This window comes from Phyllobates terribilis, unplaced genomic scaffold, assembly GCF_046119375.1.
Source record: "Phyllobates terribilis strain yellow unplaced genomic scaffold, ASM4611937v1 Scaffold_8__6_contigs__length_399053987, whole genome shotgun sequence".
NCBI classification, from domain to species: Eukaryota; Metazoa; Chordata; class Amphibia; order Anura; family Dendrobatidae; genus Phyllobates; species Phyllobates terribilis.
Window position 1 is genome coordinate 108,230,682 of NW_027362768.1, and position 15,194 is coordinate 108,245,875.

A 15,194-nucleotide genomic window follows, 5' to 3' on the forward strand; every position below is an offset into this window, starting at 1 on the left:
CTTTTTTTTCCTCCAGTCATCCCATTTATCCTGATCTCTGTGGGGGGTCTTTTCTGGTTATACCTTATTTTCCAAAAGGATCTTCTATAAGCTGGAATGGACAAATTAGGAATTCTTTTTTGCAGTCTCCTGCTTTTTCCAAAATGTCGTCCAAGACTGGGCCAAATTGGTATTCCCCTTCACATGGGATAGAGCATAGCTTTGACTTGGGTTGATTTTGCTCGTCAGGAGATGTTCAAGCTAAGAGCTCTATGGGCTGAATTAGAAAGTGCTGCTGATCTAACCACCATTCTTGCTGAAGCATCAGATAGAAACACTGCTGCTCTCTGCATCAACAGAATTGTGGCTAAAATACTGTCCCTAGGCATCTTAGCATTCAGCTGACTTTTCAGATGATCTAATCAAACCATCAAAGATCAGGTGGTACATGTTGCTGAGATGCTGGTTTTAGAGCAGCAGCCGCGGATTCACAAGTACCCTTAAGAAAGCTATCCGCCTTTCTATCCAGGGGATCCTTCAGCATCCCCATATCTTCAAAGGCTAAAGTGAATCTTTTGGATGTATTTGAGACAGCTACAGCTAATTTTGGGGCTTTATCCCAAGACAACGTCAAGGTCTTATCAAAAGGATATTTCCTCTTAAATGATGAAGGAAAGGAACCTCTCCTCCTCCTGGGGGTTTCTTCTATTCTCTTCCGACGAGGGCTTGGATATTTTCATTAACAGGAAAAGTTAAATGATTCCTTTGTTCTACACCCCCAAATATGATATCATGGACAGATTTTTTTGCTTTCGGCTCTATACCCATTGTGGATTTAACTGCCTTTACCAATTTATCCGTATCCTCTACATGCAGGGATATCAAACTCAAATACATAGAGGGTAAAAATGAATAACTTGGGCAAAAAAAAAAAAAGGTTCAACTGAGGAAGTTTTCCTCATCAAATATGGAAATAAACTAACAAGGGGGTGTCCCACAAAGAACATTTCAATTACTAAATCTAGAGACAGACCACATAACCAGAGCATTGGGTATTTCATCGTGGGCAGGGGCTTACACAGAAATCATAGGGTCTCATAGCAGAAGTTCCAGTTGGCCATCCCACCAAAACACAAAAACAAAAAAACATGTTAATATTCGGTGGATCACAGAAGAGGATCTCTCAACTTTGTAGTCCTTACAAAAGTAATTTTCCTCCTATTGTATCCCCTGGATTGCCTCAAAGTATGATGCCAACAAAAGAGTCCCTCAAACACAGCAAGATAACCCCACACGCACGGTATGACCCTACTCCTCCCTCACCCTAACTCCCCTGGCAATGTATGGTGACCCTCAAACAGTATGATGCCCCAACTGTGATCCCCGTACAGCCCTCCACATAGTATAATGGGGCCCCCCCCATAGTATAATGCCCCCCCCATAGTCCTCCACACAGTATAACAGGCCCCCCCCCCCATAGTCCTCCACACAGTATAACAGGCCTCCCCCCATAGTCCTCCATATGGCGTCGCAGGCCAAATATAATCACCCTGTGGGCCAGAGTTTGACATGTATACTGTACAGGAAAGCACTGATGCCCTCTGTTCTGCCATCCGACAAAGTAGGAGAGGATTCCAAGACATGAATTTGCCCTCTGACCTGTCGGATTCGTCTGACTGTGGGGATGATCTCTTATACTTCTTGAACTTCCTACACCTTTCCTCCTCCCTGCGGCTTCAGCTCTACATGCTCCTGCTGCTGATGCAGTGGCTGCTCCATTACTGCTGGAGCCAAGAACCAGCTCTGCTGGCAGTCTACTGCATTTTAAATGCGGGATCTGCCAGACAGCACATCCCTCCATTGATGCCTCTTCCAGTCCTACCCCTGAAGTGAAATATCACCTCTGGATCAAATGTCACCGATGCACTCATCACTTCAGAATGTGCAATAGTCAGCAGATCACAGAGAATGGCACCGATACTTGAGCCCACACGCCAGTCAAGCCTCCTTGGACCCACTGCAGTGCTTTCAGGACCCCCTCACCGGCCGCAGCAGGGACCAAGCTGCTGCCTGAATCAACCGACCAGGCCCGGGTAAATCTTCACATTTTTATCCAGTATCGCCAATCCAAACGAAGGTCCCCCCATATCAAGGACAGGAAACCAACTGTTCTGTAGGAAAGGTGCCGCCCCTATATCCTGTAGGTTTCCTATCCTTGAAGGGCAGATTCCTTCTCTCTGTGGTGCAGTCATGGGTGAAAGAAAAATTACAGATTTTATTTAAAATCATTCATAACAAATGCTAGATTAATTTTCAAAAATACATTTGCTTTATATAGTCAGCTTGTACAGTGTACACTGGCAGAGCCACTGAGCCCAGTGATTGGCGACAGTGGTCATGTGTGCTGCAGTTCTCACTGCTGCAGCTTGTCAACAGGCCAGAGCAGTGGCAGAGTCACAGCATTGGACATGGGGAGGGTGAGCAACTCCTGAGTTTATTATTTTAACCTAGCAAAAGCCAATGGGGAGGGAAAGTTATTCCCAGAAACCCTTTTTACATGGAGCCCAGGAACAGATGGAAGAAATAGAGGGGATAAGGGAGGTTTATGCCTTTCCACCATCACTCACCTCCAAGTATTGAGACCTTCCATGATTTCCACGTGTCCGCTAAGGAAGATTGACAGAACTAAAACAAATTAACTGTTTTTGTTACTCAATATTGGAGATTTTGTGCAACTTACTGAAGAACAGCAGTAGTTAGTGAGGTGAGTGGGATTGTGACAAACCCAACCAAGGGTCAAGCAAGGCCAGACGTTATAAATCAGATATAGAAGGAAGGATGTGGTTAAGGATGTTTGACAATTCACAATAGCAACTGCACTAGTGAAATACTTCTGTGGAAAGTCAAATCTGGAGGATCCACGGAGTTTGTTTCAGGTACGTGAAAATGATGGAAAGAAATACAAATATTAACCCATAGCCTGCAACACCGCACAGATGTACCTTTTCCCCTTGATTCATATGTTTTATACAAAATTCTAGAAATTTCCATGAACACGTCAAACCCCATTCTCAGGGGTGGAAACAAAGAACCAGTCAGTGAGTTAGATGGACGGGCCAATTTTGGCTGGGTGCTTACATCTAAAAGGCCCACATACACATTTAAATCCGCCAATGATCAAATGTGCACGGGGGGGTTTCCTACTTCCGACAGTGGGACATCTTGAATTCAATAACCCCTTTTATTTTAACAGGAAATAAGCCACCTCCATACACCAGGGGCAGTGACCTTTCTCCACTCTCCCCATTAAAAACACATGCATGGTGTGTAGAGAACGGGAACAGCCATCAGCTAAGTTGTATGGGAATCAATAGTTTAAGAAATTGCAGTTTATTTGTTGCAGAGCAATGAGATTAAATCAGGATATGCAGACTCTGGTCGCTCAGTCATTGATGAAGGAAAGCCTTCTCCGTATGGACAGTGGTCACACCAGTCTCATTAGAATAATCGAGCAGTTTTTCTCCAATAGAGAAAAAGATGGTGTGACCCTAGCCGAGGCTAGGGTCACACCATCTTTTTGACTATTGAAGAAAAACTGTCCAGTTAGTCTAATCAGACTCTAATCAGAGTGGGATCTGATTTTCTCAAAAGGTGGAGAAGGAAAAAAAAAAGTTTCTCCATTATGTTAGTCTGTGAACAATGGCCCACACTCCAGAGTGCGGTCTGATTTTTCCCACGAACCCATAGACTTTAGTGGGCGAGTGCCATCCGATTTGGTCTGAAGAAAAAAAATTGTACATGTGCATAGCCCCATAGAATAACACGGGTACGAGTGCCATCTGTCAAAACCACGGATAGCACTCATCCAATTTATACAGTTGTGTGCACAAGGCCTAAGAGAAGTCAATTAGCAGCAGGTCGGGCCTGTGACTCTTGAATACATCAGACTCCTCAGCAGAAAGAAGGGGCAGGACATAACTGCCGACATGCTGCTTATATAGATTAGGACCTTGAGATCTCAGTTTAAAGAGGTTGTCCACTATATTTTCACTGGTGATCTGTCCTTAGGATAGATCATCAATGTCTGATCGGTCAGTGTCCAACACCCCACCGATCAGCTGTTATTTGTGTCGGCCGGAAGTACTCACTTGCAGAGCTGGCCATCTTCTGGTAGTAGCCGAGGCTTGATACTGCACATTCGCCTCCTATTCAAATCAATAGGAGGACAGATGTGTAGTACCCTGCGGCGGTCACTATCTAAAGACGGAGCAGCTCTGCAAGTGAGTACTTCCGGCCAACACCACAGATAAGAGCAGATTGACGGGGTACCCGGGTGTCAGATCCCAATTGATCAGACATTAATGACCTATATCAATTAAAAGAGTAGTAGACAAGCTCTTTATTAACCCAGATAACAATATGTGGGTACAGTAATCAGGTACTGACCTGAGTGTCCAGCTCCATCATCCGCTGTCTGATTTCTCGCAGGTCGGCCTGCCTCTCCGCTTCTCTAAGGCGCACACTCATCAGCTCGTCCTGCAGCTCGTTCACCGTATTCTTCTTGGGTGGGTCTTTCCACCGACCAGCAGTGCGTGCTAAATGTCTCTGGAATTTAGGGAGTAACACGTTTATGGCCCTTCTGCTTCCAGAGCATAACAGCTCAATAATATAAAATGGAAATCATACATAGATTTTTAAAAATACATTAACACAAATTGTAGAAAAATAATTATCCGCATATGCACATCACCGCCAACCTTTTTGCCTTCTTCAATAGACTAGTTTATGAAACAGAAGTAAACATGTAGATTGGAGTCAAACTTCTGTGTTTTTTAGAATAATTTTAATCTTCCCAAAGACTGTGCTATAACTCTGTACAGTGTTACTGCGGTCGGAGCCTGTAACATCTGATAGGTGATGGTACTGGGTGATGGACCACTACTGATACTGATGGTCTATCTTAATGGAAGAGTCACTCGGACAGGTATCAACACAATGCTCGGACTGGCCGGCAGCTCTCCCGACTACAGCAGGACAGCATGTATTTTTATGTAGCTGTCAGGCTCGAGTCGGGAGAGCAGACAGCCAGCCTGAGCATTGTGTTGCGCTCCTGGTCGGAGCTATACAGCTGTCTGACTTTTTCCTAAAGATAATCCATCAATATTTGTCAGCAGAAGCATTTTGCCTATTGGCACCATGTAATCGTCCTACCTGCCAGTGCTCCTCGAGATCTTTTATCTGCTGCTTCTGCTCCTTCATGGCAGTTATGGCTTCTGCTTCTCTTATCTTCACTGCGATGAGTTCTTCTTGAAGTCTCACAATGTTGTTCTCATCAGGAAAGGAACTGTTTCTCTATGAAGCAACGTGAACAAACACTAGTAGAAGATCCAGGTTTGCCTTTATCCCAATAGAACTGCAATATATGCGGTAATAACACTAGAAATTGCTTTATGGCTGAGATGGTAATACCTGCCTGTGTAGTGGGCAGAGGTGGCTGAGATCACAGACACGGCAGAGTTATGACGACTCATACACTTCTATGCGAGTTGTTGAAACATTGAAGTATAGCCAGCTCAGTAGTTTTCATAGTGCTGGCTACGTCTGCTTATAGACCAGTATTTCGGCTGTAATGTAAATACCCCTCTAAGGGCTTGTTCACATGTTTTTCGAACGTAAAAAAAAACAAAAAAAAAAAACCTGAACTTAACAGTAGCAGCAAAATGAATGAGAGGTCTGAAATCTCGTGCACATGCTGCTTAATTCTGCCTTGCGGATTTGAAGCAAAGAGTCTTTGAAAGCTGCAGAGCGTCAATCCTTTTTTTTTCACTACATCAAATGAATGGGTAAAAAATGCAAATAAAAATGAATGAAAAAGCAAGAAAGTGCAGAGTTTATACAGATTTTTTTTCCTGCGTACACTCGTATTTGCAGCACATTTTTCTGCACCAAACAAAACGTGTGCACATACCAAAGCTGGCTAGTTTCACACAATGTTCTTGTGTTATATTAAAGCATCCGTCTGAATACTTTTTTTTTTTTTTTTTAAAGGGGTCGTCCACTACTTTGACACATCCTTATGAAAACCCCAAGTTCTCTCCAAGTAAAATAACGCTCATACACACCGCTGGTGTGGGCACCGTTCCAGCGATTATAGCACTGGCTCTCCCGGTGATTGTGTGACATTTTCACGTGATTCCTGAGATCAATCAGCGCTGCCTTCACTCTCCCCTCTTTCGAACAAATCAAGACATCTGGAGGAAGTGAGAGCAGCTGCAGCACTCCCTTCCTCTGGACGTCAAATACGTCCTTAGGAGGGAAGAGTGAAGCCAGTGCAGATTTTCAAATTGTCAAGTGATCCCTGTGGCCAATGTCACACGATCCCCGGGAGAGCCAGTGTCACCACTAGAATGTGCCAGCACTGAATCAGAGTACAAGTATCATTTTACTGAGGAAGGGGTTACCAGAGCAGTGGACAACCCCTTTAAACAGATACGTTCATATAAAATATTAAGGGTACCCGTTTGACATACGTTTGTGCACAATTCCGTTTGGATCTGTAGTTTGGAAAAATGAAGTGCTGCTCTGGGTAGGTGATTATAATATGCTACTTGCAAATTTACGCTTTACGCTAACAAATATTCACCCAAACACGCAAAAAAGAAATTGAGAAAAAACATTAAATACCTTTTCTATTTCCAGTATCTTGTCCTGCATTTCCTTCATTGCACAGAGGGATTCGGCCTCCATTAGCCTTGCCTGAACCAGCTCCTTCTCCAGTTGCAGAACGAACTCCTCAGAGTAGCGAGGATTACACTTATGCTGAGGAAACAGAATAATAAACCATGTATATACCTGGCTGATCATTCACCATTAATGATCCGATATTTATCCAATATACAAATTGCAGGAGGCCAAAATAAAAAATATAATATAATATATTGCACAAAATGATCCTATTTAGTACGGTGTAATGAAAATGTGATATTTTAATGGTCCGGACAAGGAGATTTTAATTCTGATAATTGCTATAACAATTTTTAAATTAGTTTTTGAAACTTATTATTCATTTTAGGCTGTATTGCATTGTATTGTAGTATCAGTATTCTATTAATGGTTTTTAATATTACATTCCCCAAAAAACGGATTCAGACAAATCCTTTAATGGAACCATACAGTGAAAATGAGAAAAAAGGGAGCTCAAATGGACAGTATCAGTCTTCAGACGGGTGCAGCAGGAATGTAGTTTTTTTTTTTCTCTTCAAAAGTCTGTCTTTTCAGAGTTCTTTTATCTCCATTTATCTTATTGAACTCTCTGGCTTTTTCGGAGATTTCATCTTTCCGGGACTCATGCAGAATATCCAACGGAAGTGCTAAAACTCATTGTAAATGGCCTTTAAGTACAAGTCTTCAGCACTCTCACTGCATTAGTTATAAAAAGAGCAATCAGTGATGAAAAATTACACCTTTGTACAAGAAAGCAAATATCTGTGGACATAAATACAAGGCAGGAGGCTCATGGTCACTAATACTGTGCTGTCCACGTGAATTGCGCACTTGCCATCTGGACGCGCGTCACTCTGGAGGGGAGCACATAATGTAATTTAACACTGGACTCATCCGAGAGCTTCTCACGCATTTCCTGATCTTCGCCATGTAATTGACCCTGGCTGCTGTATAATTGATGACGATCTTACATTACACATCATTAGAATACATAGCTATGGCCCTTATTCCCAAACCACTTCAATCGGGTTCATTTACACTGCGGTGATGATTTCTCAGTCTATACCTTCCGTAAAATTACTCCATGCGGTCATATAGGTATCATATCTAGGACAGTCTTTTTTCGGTCTTTATTAAAAAGGGGTAAAAACTACAAAAATGTAGGAAAAATGAATTGTATATTTACAGTCAAATGCAATATGATAGATTTTTAAACGCAATAACCTGAAGAGGGGAATCACATTAGTAAAGCGGTTAATGTCCAATTGGTCCCACAACAAAAGACTGAGACCAAATGGACAAGTGGCAGATTTTTTGCAAATATTCCTACCACATTTAAAAGGGAATAAGGTACAGAGCTTCTTACAAAATCCTATTCACACTGTGTGGAAAGTCAGCAAGGAAGTTGGATCATGCTGCAGATTTAACCATTTCCAGGTTCAACTTTCTGCAAAACCCACAAGCAGATTTTGCCATGACTTCGTGGTCACATCGACAGCAGGAACTTTCCAAGCATTTTAACTAGGCTCCACAGGAAACATTTTGAATAGCTGCGGGGTCTCTTGATTTCAGCAGGTCCAGCCAGGTGACCAACTTATGAGTGTGGAGGCTTTTGATAAAGCCCAGAAAGAGGACACCACCAGGACAATGGATTGTGTATGCTGAATTTCAACGTCCAATCCCTTTACTCCCTGGGGTAGATAAGCCGCCAGCAGAGGCATCTAACAGAGAATTTATGTTCATATTAATCTAGCAGAGTAAAGTAAAAGTCACTTTAAAAGGCATGATCTAATCAGGTTTTGCGTTCACACTGGCCACGGGGGGCAATTTCAGACTAACTTCCTGTAGTTTCAGAAAATTTACAAGTACATTAGCTGCAATGAACAGAATGAGCATGTGCTAAAGTCATTGTGCAGGGAGGGGGAGGAGGTCAGCTGTGACATTTCCTATTTTGTGGTGGATTCTGTGTTATCAGCTGTGTTTAGAGGTGATACCTGTCATTGTAATCCTGTCTCTGATGAGGAAACTGCTGTAAACTCTTCCTGAAACAATGGGAAGTCTAAAAAAAAAAAAAAAAAGCCCCAGTGGCCAGTGTGGGGAATTTTTTTTTAAAGGGGTTGTCCAGTACTTTAATAGTGATGGACTATCATTAGGATAGGAAGTAGATCAGAAAAACTCCAGCACCTTCTCCGTATCCATCACAAGAAATGTAAAGTTAAAACGTCCATTTTATTAGTTCCATTAAATAAGTGCCATATGTAAGGCAGACCTTACGAGTTTCAAACCAAACAGGGGTTCTTAATCATAGGTTACATTGCTATAATTAAAAGACAGACAGACATATACATACACACATATACATATGGACTGAAAACAAGAGAAAATAGGGTGGAGACAACAAAGAACAGGAAGCTCGTTAGTGAAAAATCCTCCTGAGGATAATTGCTCAATAATATGCATAAATTAAACTTCTGTGCATGGTATGCTGGCAAATTAAGTACACCATTAGAAAAAAGGTATCAAAAAATGTACATTAGATCATTGCGAAAATTGAGACCATTGGGAATGCGAGAGTTAAGTTTAAGAATCCATGAGGCTTCTCTGGCTAGGAGAAGCTTGCCTCCATCTCCTCCACATATTTGTCTTTGCACAAATACATGGAGGAGATTTTACGTGGGTTGCACTAGCCGCATGCTCAAAAGACGGGTTGCAGAGCATGTTACTGGAGGACTCCGAGTCCTAATGCAGGGAGTCCTCCATGTCAGGGCTCAGCAAACATTTTGCTGATTTTCACTGTGGTGATCTTTCCACACTCAGGCTATGTGCCCACGATGCAGAAATGCTCCGGATTTTTCCTTAGAGTTTCTGCATCTCCCTCGTGGAAACAAAGCATGGGGATATTACATGTGTTTTTCCTGCCAGGGACAAGCATTTGTCACGTGTTTTGCACATGCGATTTCGCATGCGGGTTGTCAAGCGCTTTCCAAGCGATTTTAGAATCACTTGGAAAGTGCTTGACAACTTGGTCACACTATATAAATCCATGCAACCGGCATGGATTTATATAGTGTAACCCCAAAGAATGTAAAAAAATAAAAAAACAAATGTATATTTACCTTCCGACGGCCCCCGGAGTCTTTATTTGCTCCGTCCTGGCTTGCCGGGAGCTCGCAGTAAACTGAAGGACCTGCCATCACTAAATGACGTCAGCGCAGGTCCTTCAGTCCACCGCGGTCTGCCGGCAAGCGAAGACAAGCGCACCGGAGGCCATCAGAAGGCAAGTATAATATTAATTTTTTTTTTTTTTTTTTTTTTTTACTGTCTCCTCTTCTCCAGACCCGGGTACCATCCGCACATAGAAACGCTTGGATTCCGCATGTACAGATCCAGTGATGCGGAATCCATGCGTTCTAATGCAAGTCAATGGCGGCGAAAACGCCGCGCTTCCGCAAAATAATTGGTAGTGCTGCGGATTTTTCCGCAATGATAATCCGCAGCGGAAAGCTCCGCAGCATGTGCACAGCACATGCGGATTATCATTGGGGAACATGGCAGGCCTTCTACCATGAGTTTAAGAGTTTCTGCAGCGGAATTGCTGTACATTTATTGATACCTTTTTCTAATGTTGTACTTAATTTGCCAGCATACCATGCACATAAGTTTCATTTATGCATATTATTGAGCAATTATCCTCAGGAGGATTTTTCACTAACGAGCTTCCTGTTCTTTGCTGTCTCCACCCTATTTTCTCTTTTGTTTTCAGTAAGGTCTGCCTTACATATGGCGCTTTTTTTAATGGAACTAATAAAATGGACATTTTAACTTTACATTTCTTGTAATGGATACGGAGAAGGTGCTGGAGTTTCTCTAATCTACTTCCTACTGCTTCTCATCCCTGGATTTGCTACCAAGGATTTCCGTGCACCAGTGGACCCTTATGGCATATGCATGGTAGGCTGAAATTTTCCCTTTGTTTCCCCTTATATACCTATCCTTAGGATAGGTCATCAGTGTCTGAAAGGTGGGAATGCGACACCCGGCACCCCCACCGATCAGCTTTCCCTGGTGTCGGCCAAAACTACACAGCTCCATTGACTGTATAGTGCTTGCGGCCAGGTACTGCACATCTGCCCCTATTCAAATCAATAGGTGGCGGATGTGCAGTACCTGACCACGGCCACCATTTTGCTGATGGAGCTGTGCTGTACAGCTCTACAACTGAGCAGTTTTGGCCGCTGCCAACACAGTGAACAGCTGATCGGCGAGAGGGTCGGGTGTCACACACCCACCGATCAGACATTGATGACCTATCCTAAAGAGTAGGCCATCAGTGTTAAAGTCCTGGACAACTCCTTAAAATTTTTGATTTAATACGTCTGGGGAAAATAAAAAGTTAATGCTTAAAACATATAATTTTACATCATGGCACATACATTAGTAAGTGCCACAAAATCTCCCTTGATATATATTCGTGGGGCATCGCCATTTAGAGGGTATTCATTTGCTTATTATAACAGTAATAACCCTTTAAAAGAAGGTAAATGTATTCAGAGAGTTAATGACAGAACTGGTCCACATTCATATAAACTGGATTATGTGTGCAGATCTAACACCCAGTACAATTTTTGGCACTGGTGAAAACCACAGGTACGTACAACTGTTTTAAGAAAGAGGAAAAAAAATAAAAATAAAAATAAATAAATCAGTAGTTACAGGCTGTTCAATTATTAAGTGAAGAACAAAATAATTTCCAAACACCACAAGAAACTAAATCATGTGTGAGGTCTGCAAAGAGGAAAGAAGAGTGCAGCACAGGAGAGAAAGTGCAGCCGGCTCCTTACCAATTGCTGTTGTTGCCGCAGCTCGCTGATGGTATGGTGAGCCCGCTCCAGCACACAGCTGGACTCATCATTCTGCTGTTTCATGGTAGCCAGCTCCCGTTTAATGAGGTAGTTTTCCTCTGCCTCCTGGGCCCGTGTCACTTGTCCCTTTGGACATAATTTTAAGGATTTTGAGCAATCCAGAGGAATTAAGAAAACTTTGAGATGTTGGTTGTATGCACATTAGTTCAATGGGAGAATTTATTTTTTTATGTGCATGCGTCGCTTAAACAGATTAGAGGTAGCCATTTTGTCAGAGAAATCAATATTTATGATCGCACTTTTCCAAAAGGGGGTTAGAAGCCCACTATTAGGAGTTATCAGAGGCTCTTCCTCTACTAGACCTGAGGTCTGTGTAATACATGGACAGCCATTCATTTGATGATCCATGAAATACTATAAATGTCGGGCTGATTGTCAGGCCGACTTCATGAAAAAAACATTTAAAAAGACCAAATGCTCTTTAAGATAACACATTAAAATAAGTCGGTCAAACCAGCCACTTTTGGTGGAACCAGTAGGCCATCTAATGGAAGCCTCCAGACTCTTCCTGGTAGGAGATAAAGATTGGGTAGGTTGAAATCCATCTGCCCTATCATTCAGTTCTCAGAGGAAAAAAAACATACCACCACTAGAGGTTTCTGGCAAAAGTTTTGGACCCTTCACATGGATATTGGGGTAGAAAGGCTTGTCTAGCGTGAATGGCCACACTTACTAAAACTATTTCCTAGTCTTGAGGACAACCACTTTAAAAGAAGAAGTATTGGCATCCTGTTTTATACAGTACATAAGCATTGGTCATATATAGCAGCACAACCATGCAAATTTGGCATTTAGAACTCAAAATGAAAACCCCTATTGCAGAATGAAAGACAGCAGTATTAGTTATCAAGTTCTACCCAAAATAAAAATGTAATTAATTATTGATCAGTCTTTGCAAAGTTACGCATCTTAATAAAATCCATTACCTTATTTTACTTCTCTCTCAAAAGCTATGCTAAAAGTCCTGTTTTAGCTACCCAATTCATGTTCTTTTAGAATCTGCTTTGAATTGCTGCTCTAGCAAGAATCCATACTTAACAGCTATTTACAAACACTCTTCCAGTGTGGGCTTCTCTGTTCACCTTCCCTATCCCCAGACAGTCAGAGCATTTGCATATAGGTGTTTCGAGTATAGATTCTTGGTACAGCAGCCGTTCAAAGAAGCCAAATTTTTTTAGATAACCAACTAGGCAATTAAAACAGCACTTTCAGCATGGTGTTTGAGAAGGAATCAAAACACCATGCTGAAAGTGCCATTTTAACTGTCTAGTCCATATTATATTAGAAGCTGCTTTGAACTTCTGCTCTAGCAAGAATCTATACTTAAAAGCACTATACACAAACACTTCGAGCATGGGGGAGGGGCGCAGAAGCTCACACATGGAGTGTTTCACAGTGCGTGAATATGGATTATTGCTAGAGCAGGAGTTCAAAGCAGCTTCAAATATAACATGAAATAGTCAGCTAAAACAGCACTTTCAGCATGGTGTTTATAATAAACTCCATCAGCTCATTTTGCTTCCTTCTCACTCAAACACCATGCTGAAAATGCTGTTTTAACTGACTAGTTCATGTACTATTAGAAGCTGCTTTGAACTGCTGCTGTAGCAACAATCCATACTCAAAAGCCCTATATACAAACGTTCACTGCACTGTGGGGTAAAGCAGAGAAGCTCACAATGGAAGTATGTTTAACAGTTCACGAATATGGATTCTTGCTAGAGCAGCAGTTCAAAGCATCTTCCAAAAGAGCACAAATTAGGTAGTGAAACTCCACTTTTCAGCTTTGTGTTTGAGAGAGAAGGAAGGAAAGGAAAAGCAAGAGTAGATTTCTTTGTAAAGTCTGATCAATTAAGTGAAAACTTTACCCTTTAATAAGTTTCCTGCTTGAATTCATGTTGTGTCTAAATAATCGAAAACGTATCAGCTCCTTTTTCACGGACGCTGGTTTTGCTCACAAAATGGCTCCCTCAAAGAAGTTTACACGACAGCTTCACTTGAACCTCTTCATCTCAAGTTCACTATCCATTCCGGACTGCATTAATTAACGTGGTTTACACAAGCTAAAATGGAGCAAGCACAATGAAGATGACATTTTACATTCCAATTAAGGTTAGGATCATGCAAAATGATCAGATTTGGACCATGCAATGCAGTTAGTTTTTTGGATTAAGAAAAAAGTTAAAATCTGTGGAACTAAAGTTTAATTTTTTTTTTTTAAATTAGAAATGGGTTAGACACACCGAATTAGGCAGCGTGCAGTTCACAATGATTTAGTAATTAAAACAAAGACAGTCCCAGGACTCTAATATATGTTACAGGGGTATAATGGCCACATAGATGCATGTAATAGTACTGCATGCATCATACCCCAGAAAATAACAGGAAAGCTAGAACAAAAAAAGACACCATTAACTAGGATTGGTTGTTAAGGACAAAATGTGATGACTATACCTGGATCAATCTATCTGCCAAGGATGCACTTTCCTATGGAAAGGAAAAATTCAGAGAGGAATTTCAGAAAAGGAGATGAAAAATCAAAAATAATTAAGTATATACTTAAGAAAAAAAAAATCACGTGTGTAGCGTGAGCAGGTAATACTACCTTCTTTGAAAAAAAATGTTAAAGCATTATTGGGGGAAATATAGCCAGTCATCCACCAAAGTCTAACCAAAGGCTCCTGCACCAAATCTTCTGTAGGTGAATATACCTGTACAAGCATAGACAAATCAGGAACAGGACCTAGACTTGTCCTGGTGCTCTCTGCTGGGATCCTTCTCCATCTCCAACATTTAATATGGCCATCTAAAAATCACCAGGACCTGGAGGGCCAACATAAGGACCTGGAGAGCCAACATAAGGACGATCTTGGGTAGATTTTTTGCCAGGCCGTTTGTCTCGCTTGTACAGAAGCTTGCAGTACATAATGCTCATATACATTGAATTTAAAGGATTTTTTGGGATCACAATATTGATTGTCTAAGACATCTCCCTCCACTTGGTGGTTGTCCAGCTCACAGCCACTTAAAAGGGCTACTCCCATGTTCATAGATGTATATTGTCGGAAGGTGCCCATAGAAACAAGTACTTTTGCAATTTACTGCTTATTAAAATTCGTAACCGTTCAGGAGAACGTTTACAGCTTGTTGCCCTGGAGACCAACCACCACTGCTGTCTAGCTTGTAAGCACTGCAAAGTAGCTGGCTCCAGCAATCCTGGACAGCTTGAAAGCACTGCACATGTTCTGCTGTCTAGAAGCAGTGGTCGGTCTCCAAGGCAACGAGCTGTAAACAAAGGTGTAAATATATAAAGAACGGCTGAGAATTTTAACAAGTAAATTGCAAAATTGCTTGGATTTATAAGCGCTATCCAACAATACCAATTTATGAAAGATTGGAATAACCCTTTAATGTTTACACTGCTGAATCTACCTGCACAGCTAGTGAGTAGTAGCGCTTGGGTTGTGTATTCCGGCATCGTCCCTTGGCAGTAAATAGAACAAAACTGCGAAAACCAACAAAGTCGCTGCCAGGTCGAAAGTATGCAAGGCAGTCTAGTCCAGGCCATTA

General features: G+C 41.8%; 1 protein-coding gene across 7 annotated transcripts in view; it reads right to left on the minus strand.

Annotated features, from left to right (window-relative positions):
• The window catches only part of EVI5 (ecotropic viral integration site 5), a 156,216-nt gene that overhangs the window by 61,396 nt on the left and 79,626 nt on the right, over nucleotides 1-15,194 (minus strand). For 5 of the 7 annotated variants that reach the window (XM_073643192.1, XM_073643193.1, XM_073643194.1 and 2 more), the window contains 5 exons: nucleotides 14,079-14,111; nucleotides 11,544-11,690; nucleotides 6,664-6,798; nucleotides 5,191-5,331; nucleotides 4,426-4,584 (listed from right to left, as the gene is read on the minus strand). In XM_073643192.1, the coding sequence (XP_073499293.1) occupies nucleotides 4,426-4,584; nucleotides 5,191-5,331; nucleotides 6,664-6,798; nucleotides 11,544-11,690; nucleotides 14,079-14,111 (615 nt within the window). The remainder of the gene's footprint in view (nucleotides 1-4,425; nucleotides 4,585-5,190; nucleotides 5,332-6,663; nucleotides 6,799-11,543; nucleotides 11,691-14,078; nucleotides 14,112-15,194) is intronic. The other 2 variants (XM_073643195.1, XM_073643196.1) reach the window with 2 other exon arrangements.